A 9,033-nucleotide genomic window follows, 5' to 3' on the forward strand; every position below is an offset into this window, starting at 1 on the left:
ATTCGTAGAACCACACCCTGGCCAACTTCTAGTTTGAAAAGGTTGATTTGTCTGAAATGAAAATAAATATTATTAACAGTAATACTTTTAACAATTATACTTATTCATCAGGCATTTCCATTTGTTCTTAACATCCTTCCATGGCCACCTCCATCCATTTCAAGTCTCTTTCAGGACTAAGAGTGGAGGTGCAGTGATTAAAGAGTGAGAGGAGGGTATTTCTTTTTTCCCCATAAGTTTAAGATTTGCTATTCTGTGCAATTTTTAATAATAGTTGAACACTACAGAGGTTGCAGAGGAAGTATTTCAAGAAGGTCTTCTTAATAATGAGAAATATTAAGCAGTAAATCTTGCAGCAAATGTGTCCCCTACAATGTTAATATGCAAAAGAAAAAAAAATTCCTACTGGTGGTGGCTGTGGTTAATTCCTAATCAGAATGATGGACAGCAGGGCCAGAACAATACAAACTAATGGCTGTGTTGCTGATCACTTTACTCCTTGATTAAAGACACCCAATTATGGCGTAGAACAGTGTCGTAATTATGTTTCTTAATCACATCCAGGAGGTTTAATTGCCTTAACGATGTGTTTCATTAAATGAATTTAGGTATTATAGTCGACAGTTTTCATACACAGTTGTTTTCAAATTAACATAATATTAGACATCGTCATGGAAATTGTTTTAATAATCATAATTAGACGCACCCAGGCTTTGTCTGGTAAATGCTGAGAGACGGGTCTCCTTCTGCCTGGGGGCTGCCCTGGTCTCTTCCCTCCCTCTACCAGGACTTCCAGTCTGGGAGGGCTCCAGTTTCAAGGCCCTTTGCTGTTATGTTTTCTGAAAAGTTACAAGTTCTGATTAATCTTTTTTGATGGCAAGTGGAGCAGAAAATATCCTCCCTCACCCCCCATCCCCTGCTAAGTTTGATGGCGTTTAGGGATATCTTTATGAGCTAAGGCTGTATACACAAAAATGCATTTAGCAGACTGGCTACAGAGAAAACACCTAATTTCACCAACACCACCCCCACTATCTCTACAACCTCACCACAGTCAAAACCACACATTCCATATTTGAAGGCAATATAAAGGTCAAAATACAAACCTATACAGTCATTCTTGAATAGAATCAATGCCCAAACCAGTCCAAGCACAGCCCCTAAAAGTCTCATTCTCAAACAACACTGGTAAGTTCTGACAATCTCTATGGGCATTATTTACGCTCATATAATTCAACCTAGATGATTCTTTTGTCACACACAAAAAAGTGGAAAGCCACAATAAAATCCGTGCTCAGAGAAATCCGAATCCATCTCTTTTTCCTTGGCCTTCAGGCACTTGGAAATTGAAATTTTGATTAAAAACACTTTAGGGAATGTTATCCTTTTTGATGGGCCCTAGCATGGTTAGCAATGCCATACAAGTGGGAAGAGAATTCCAGGGAAAGTAAGGCCTTCAAAGTTCATTAGCCAGAAACTCTGGCCCTCTACTGGATCTCACCACTGGCCCCATTCATCTCTCCTCCTGTGGCCTGGCCCAACCATCATCGTTTTAGAAAGCAAACAAGTAAACTAGGGCTACTCCTAATTGTACATTCCTGCCAAAACTTTAGTTCCACCTTCTCTGAAACTCTTTTCTTTTTGGTTACCTTTCAAGCAAAGAGTAACACAGAAGAGAGGTGATTGCTCCTTCCACAAAGCACAGCATAATAAAATGTTTGATCAAAATATTTTAATAAAGATTCTTTCTGACATAGATACACATACAAATGGTCATACATAGCTGTCATAGTCTGATTGACCTATTTAATATATATATCATTCTTTACACATCCAAAACCCGCCAACAGATCCATCACAGCTCCCAACTCACCATCCAACCTGACAAATTGAATTTGTATTATCTGCAAGAAATGGAAAATAGCAGGACTCCATTTTTAAAAAAAGGTTTTCTTGATTTCCATAGGACAGAAAGGCAGGCAAACAGCCATGCAAACTAAAACTGAAAGCTCACTTTGGGTAAATAGCTTCTTGCTCTTCCTTAGTTTTATTTTATTTCTTTTTAAATTTTATTTTATTTTTTTAGAAAAATAACAAAGGATTTCACACCATAGGTAAATCAAACCAGTTTTTTAACTTAAATAATTCTCCACAGTTAAAATAACTTATATATGTACATATATATTAAAAGCAATTAAATTAGACCTTTTAAAAATGCACAGCACAGCCTGGAAAAATATTTGCTTAGCATGTTCTTACTTATAAGATCTATTGCTGTGATGTTTTTCCCTTTTGGAATGCAAAGAAGTCCCCTTTCAAAAAAGAGATCAATTCATTCATCAATTAAGAATACACCTTTCCTGTAATTTTTGGACTGAAGCAATTTATTAAAGCTCAATTTAAATACAGGGATGATGCAACTGAAAATATCCAGGTGACCTTTCATAAACCTAAGCAGCTCAGATACATCAATATTTCTCTTCATACTTGTTGGCAAATAAACCTTTAAACACTTGGCACACAGTATAAGTTAATCTATAAAACAGAATTTTAGAGGCATTAAAAAAAATCTGCACATAAGACCCATGACCTTAACACACGATAAATACTGTTGATGTGAAGGGTCATTGAAGAATAACAAATAAATACCATGAATTGTTAATACATCATTGCAGAGTAGAAAGCAACAAGGTGCACATAAATATTTTTAAATGCAATTCTTTCAGCCACAGTCAGTTTTTATATCACTCTCGCCAAAACTTTGAGCATTTTCACAGGATTAAAGTTCAGAGACAATAAAAAATACAAGTCTTTCATAGCAACATGTCTCTCTCTCTCTTTTTTTTCTCCTCCACTTAAGTCTACATTTCAAGTTTTTCTCCTGGCTCAGAATCAAAATTTATTTTCAAGTGCCCTTTCTGATTTGTCTGAATGAATATCCCATCTCACATGCCCCCCAACCCCGGGCTCATCTCCCCCTCAGCATTAGCCAAATTCACAATTATTAGTAGGATTACTATTTTGCCATTCCATTTTCTCCACGATTAATAACCAAGCACTACTTCTCAAGTTATTTTTCACCTTAAAGGAAGACTCCACTTCCTTGCGGTCTAGGCTGCCACCAAAGTTGCCACTTTTCTGAGAAAAAAAAAAGACATCCATACTCCATCCCACCTCCACCTCCCTCCTCCCTCCCTCCCCACCGCTAAGACCGAGATTCTGGGGATGTCAAAGCTAAAAGTCCGGTTTGTCTCTGACACTTCTCAGTTCTTGCCTCTGCTTTGTTTGCTCTGCAAGTGTTTCACAACTGTGAGAGGACCAAAATAAAGGGGGTGGGGAGCAGCCTTTCGCTTTCCTCTAGCTTTTGGGTCGGTCTGGTGTTTCTCGGGGGTGTGTTTAAGGCTTCTCCGTGCACTGTTTGCAGAGGCTGGAGGAGACGCTGTTGAACAGGGCGCACTTCTCCGGGCAGGAGGCGGCCGGGGGCAGCCCGGCGCTGAACGGGTAGCCGGCCGCCTGCTCGTAGGCGCCCAGCGCGGGGTGCAGGGCAGCGGCCGCCGCCGCCGCCGCCGCGGAGCTGGGCAGGGAGGCGGCCGAGATGGCCTGGCCCTGGTTGAGGTAGGCGACAAGGCGCCGCATCTCCTCCAGGGCCTGCGCCTGCATGAGGATGTAGTTCTTGGCGAGCAGCAGCGTGGCGATCTTGGAGAGCTTCCGCACCGAGGGGCTGTGCGCGTAGGGGATCACCGCCCGCAGCTCGTCCAGCGCGTCGTTCAGGTCGTGCATCCGCCGGCGCTCGCGGGCGTTGATGTTGAGCCGCAGCGCCTTTTGCTCTTTGGATTTCTTGCTGCTGCTGCCGCCGCCGCCGCCGCCGCCGCCGCCACCGCTGCCGCTACCCCCGCTGCCGCCGCCGCCGGGGTTCCCCGGGGGTACGCTGGCGCCGCCGTGGAGGTGGGCGTTGGAGCAGCCCTCGCCTGCCTTAGCGCCACCGCCTCCCGCGCCCGGGGAGGCCCGTGGGTCGGCCACTCCGGCCCGCAGCACCAGCTCGCACCGGCCGTCGCTGTCGTCGTCGGGGCTCTGCTCGCCGCCGCTGCTCTCGGCCACCGAGCCCCGGCTCGTGCTCTCGCCGTACTTGAGGCACAGGGCGGCCCCGGCCGGCAGGCTGCTCAGGCTAGGGTCACCCCCAACGCCGCCAGAGCCCACGAGCAGCCCGGGGACACTCACCCCGCCGCCGCCGCCACTTCCCGCGCCGCCGCCGCCGCCTCCCCCAGGCGGCGGCAGCAGCAGCCCTGCCCCTTCGGGGTCAGCCGGCTCGAAGCAGCCCAGGGGCGACGAGGAGGACGACGCCGGGCGTTCTCGAGGCGGCGGCGCCAGGGACAGGTCCATGCCCGGGGGCGTGGAGCGGAAAGCCGCCTCCAAGCGCTTGGCGGTGGAGGCGCCCAGGCTCTTGTGCAGGAAGAGGTCGTCTTCGCCCGCGGCCGCCGCGCCGAGGTGCAGTCCGCGCTCCATGCTCCGGCGCCGGCGCAGCCCGGGCCCGCCGCGCCCGCCGCCGCCGCCGCCGCCTCGGCCGGCTCGGGAGTCAGGCGGCCCCGCAGGCGCGCGCGAGCCGGGTTCCGGAGCCGGTGTGCGCGTCGGTCCCGGTGCTGCCGGCAGCCTTCTCCCCTTCTTTCTTTTTCTTTTTCGCCTTCCCCCGCGCTCGCCGCCTCCTCTTCTTCTTCTTCTTCGTCTCCAGCCGATGGTGCTGGCTGCTGGGGCTCACCATGGGCCGCGGCCCCGCATGGTGGGAGGGTGGGCGCGCGGGGAGTGCAGCCGCCGCCGCTCTGAGCCCAGCCCCGCGCCTCCTCTCCGCACCGTTTATCTTGCTTGGATTCACCTTCAAGAGATTTCCGGACCCATCAACCAGCCGCCGCCACAGACGGGGGAGTCTTTTACATCATTATCTCTGAGTAGGTTATTATGAAGAAGACTCGCCTGTTGGGACAGCGCTTTCTACCCAATCAGGTTAACGTTTTAATTAATAGGATTAAAACGGTAACAAACAATCGCAGGCGCTATCTGGCCGCGAGTCTGAATAGTTTCATTTCCCAGGTCTGAAGACAGGCAGCAGCTAGAGCTTTATAAAAGGCGCCTGCTCCATTATTCTGCCCGCCATCTGTATACACAGCTTAGCGCATATGTTTGCAAGGCGCTGGGTCCTGTTAGTAACCCAACAACTGCCTTTAGCTTGACATGTGTGGCGACTTTCACTCATCAATGAGCACACTAAAAGCCCTACTTAGAGCCTAGGATGTTCTTTGCTCCTTCAGCAAATTGTAGATCGGTGGTGAAGCCTGGGAGTCCCGTGGAAAGCAGACGCCCCCACCCACCGCACCCCACCCCCACTGCCCTTCCCTCGCCACTGCTGTCTCAGCTTGTGCTAAATTACCCTTCCGGGCGAGAATTATACACCCCTGTTCGTAGGATGACTCCAGTCTGGATTTGGAGATGGGGCTTTCCGGGAGAAGGTGGGATCCCAGCACGGCTTGCCCAAAATTCACTCTAGATTTTCAGCTAGCAAGAGAGCAAACCAGGCGTCCCCCTTGAGCACTCTGCCTTATTTTCACACACACCTTCGCCCCCCACCACTGCCCATTTCTTGCTCGGATTGAGAAAAAAAAAAGCAAAATGAAGAGCAAGTTGATTTTGCAGCCCATTTGATTAAAAAAGGGGGTGGGATGGAGGAGTGCGTTTGCAGTGGTCCCGAATAACTGTTACAATGATGGTGATTATGAAACACACGATTTCCTAAACAGGAAGAAACTGGTTTCCCAAAATTTACTTAAGATTAAAATCCATTTAAGTGTCAACTTCACCAGGAGTCAAATCCTCCGGAACACAAAGTGGGGCATTTGTGCGTATTTATTTAACCAGAAGCCATTTAGGGACATCTGGATCTGCCTGGGTTGTTCTTGGAGGATTAGTAAAGGGAGAACTGTGAAAACAAGTGCTCCTCTCCGGATGGGAAATGGTACACTTGGTCCTCTCACTCCCGAGTTCGATCTCTGAGTACACATGGTATTTAGCAGCTGGTTTTCATCCTTATGACATAAGTAAAAACAATATTTCCCAACACCTCCAATAATTCTTTCTTATGTGGCAGAATTACTGAAGACTGTGCAATTTTTGGTTTCTCTGGTTTCATTAAAAACCTTTTAATTGTGGCTTTCAGAGTTGGCCCCAGGTGTTGGACTCTTTTCATTACATTTTGCTCTAATGTGATGAAATTCTAATTCTCTCCTTACCATATGGTTAAATTTCCCCACTGAGAATTAGTTGAAAAAGGAGAAATAATCTATTAATCTCTGTAATAGATTCACAAATGAGGTTCGCCACAGAACCTGTTTTTGAATGTTAATATCAGAACAGTTGGGTGCCTTATTTTATAAAGGAAGGGTGAAAGCGACACAGAAATATCTGCATTTTCACCTGGAAAGGATGAAAGGGGGCCCAGCGGTATCTTTCCAAAATAGTTGCCTGAGATCCAATCTCCAGGGGACAGAAATACTAAGCGCAGTCCTCAGTTACCTACCGCGCCTTCGGATACCCTGGAACCCAAAGATTGAGAAAGATCAGTGGTGCTACTGGCGGCTCTCTGGCTTGAGACTCAGGTGGGGGTTCTGAAGGCTCGAGCCGACCCACAAGTCTCGCTGGGGACCCCAAGGCTTGTTTACGTGCAGGGCGGCTCCTGGCCCACCGCTCCCCTTTCACCCTCTCTCCCCTGGTCCTCGCAGCTGTTAACCTCTCCCTTTAGGAAGCTAAAGACAAGCTAGTCTTATTGTTTTTCAATTAGCAGCTTTGTTTTCACAGCGATCATAAACAAAGGTTCTCTATAAGCATAGGTGGGTCGTGTATACCTGATACTAAGTTCTCAAAGTCCTTGGGCCACTTAACGGAGGACGGGGCTGGCACAGTGGTGGCTCTGGGCAGGGTGGGGACACATCCTTGGTTGTCTGACCCTAGTTCTCCAGCCAGCTAGCCTTTTTTTTTTTCTTTTTTGTGCGGGCTAGCACTTTCCGCCGGGCGCTTGGATTCCTGCCGGCCGGGAAGTGGGCACTTGGAGGGCGAAGGATTTGCCATGCCTGGGACTGAAAGCAGTGCCGGCTTAGCTGGGGGCGCCATGCCTGGCTGTGAGCCACAGGGCCAGGGTGGCAGAGAAGGGGCGACACCAACGGCGGCAAAGGCGCTACCTGTTCGGCTAGACCCGGGTCCCTCGCAGGACCTTGATCTTTCGTCCTCATCAGATAATCAGATAACATGCACTCCAGAGCACCTCGCGGCCCTTCCCGGTCCCCACCTCCACAACCCACTACCTGCTCCCTCCTCTTCCCGGGCCATCCAAACTCGTGGAACAAACTTTTGCACAACTTCACTTTACACAGCAGGAGCCAAAAGCCTCTTTATTTTGTGATGCAAGAAAATCCCCCCAGTCTCCCAGGAGGTGGTGGCTGCTTAATAGTCACTGGAAACTTTGCTTTGGGAAACGGCCGGAGAATTTATAGAAGCTCTAAATATGGGCCTTATAACAACCGTCGGGGAATGGTCTTTGAGGTTTATGCACTCGTAAACTTTTGCTGATTGCTTCTGGGAAGTTGTCAGGCACTTAACACTGCATTTATCTTACAGGGCAATGAAAACACATCTGCCCGGTGTCTCGTTACTTGGTTTAATCGTCGCCAGCCCTAAGTCACGGCCTGGGCTCCCTCGGATCCTCTGTGCGCTGGGGTCCCGCCGCCTGGTTTCGGGCAGGGAGAAAGGGTGACGTCAGCCGCTCACATAGTGCCCCCTGGCCGCGGGAGCGCGGGAAAGCTGTGCGCTCCAACTTTGTTGCGCCACGAAGGTGGGAGAGGGCCCGGGCTCCTGATGTAACAGGCGGGTTGGAAAGGTGGCCAAGGGCAAGCCAGCACGAGCGCCTTCGAGTTGCACTGGGAGAACGGGTGGGAAATCAGGCCATGGCGAAATCTCCTGGCTCACGGATGACCCCTTAGAATAAAGCTAAAGCAGGGAAATCCTCAGACTACAGTTTCAGAGAGGGTCACAGTGAGTTAAGAAAGCAGTTGGGGGACTGGAGGGCCAGGTGACTGTCCGCTCTGCCCGCAACAGGGGGTCGTGGGCACCGCGGGCCACTCTGCGGGCGCAGCCGGCGGTGAGCGCGATCCGGTAACGCCCAGCCCCGCGCCCTTGGTTCTGGGCTGATTGGCTCGGAGAGGCCCCTTGGCCAACCAACTCATCAGCAAAGAGAACATTTTCGGCCGAGTGTTGGATACCAAATTTATAAACGCCAGAGCATACTGCGTAAAGATTAATACAGTTTTGTTACTGCAGACAGGAATACGCCTACGACTTTGAAAGGATTCTAAAATATTCAATCAGCAAGCAGCGCCCCATCCAAATTAGAGCATTGAGCTCCAGACCAAAGTAATTTCTAGGTCATATTTAAAATTCTTAGTGATTATTTTAATGTTTACTTGACATTTGAGATAGGAGCCCAAATAAAATCAGAACGGAACACAATCTACTCTGACTTTAAAGAGCAAAACCAGGAGTTCCTCATTGTTATTTATTTTTTTCTGCAGTCTTGACAAACAGTTTACTTCTTATCCAGAATAAAAAGTTAGAAGTCCGATTTGGGTACCTGTGCGTGTGTTTTCTGGCAAGCAGAATTGTCTCGGTGTGTGTTTCAATCTATTCATTTCAGAACATTCTAAAAAGTAAAAACAAAGTTTGGTAAAAATGACAACTTTTGCTTGGGAGCAGCTCTGAAAAAGCAAATTCCCTGAGCGCCCTGGGAACCCTCTCCCGGCTGCGACTCCCCTCCCATGAGGCGTGCGGCCCAGAAGATTGCTCCGAACTTGGGGGGACCCCAGCTGGACCTCTCTCGGAAACTGCTCGGGTGCTGCGTTCTCCGCGCCCTTCGCTGACGCCCGTGCACAGTCCAACGCGCAGAAGCGGGGCGTGACCCCAGTGCTCCAGGCCCCAGTCAGAGGCACTTCGACCTTGAAG

At 49.3% G+C, this 9,033-nt stretch overlaps 1 protein-coding gene across 1 annotated transcript; it reads right to left on the bottom strand.

Moving 5' to 3' along the window:
• Positions 1-1,013: 1,013 nt before the first annotated feature.
• Positions 1,014-5,301, bottom strand: BHLHE22 (basic helix-loop-helix family member e22). Its single transcript, XM_012763354.2, has one exon. It carries the CDS (start codon positions 4,501-4,503, stop codon positions 3,397-3,399), a length of 1,107 nt encoding a protein of 368 aa, XP_012618808.2. The 5' UTR covers positions 4,504-5,301; the 3' UTR covers positions 1,014-3,396.
• Between the last annotated feature and the right edge of the window lie 3,732 nt (positions 5,302-9,033).

This window comes from Microcebus murinus, chromosome 7, assembly GCF_040939455.1.
Source record: "Microcebus murinus isolate Inina chromosome 7, M.murinus_Inina_mat1.0, whole genome shotgun sequence".
Lineage (NCBI taxonomy): Eukaryota > Metazoa > Chordata > Mammalia > Primates > Cheirogaleidae > Microcebus > Microcebus murinus.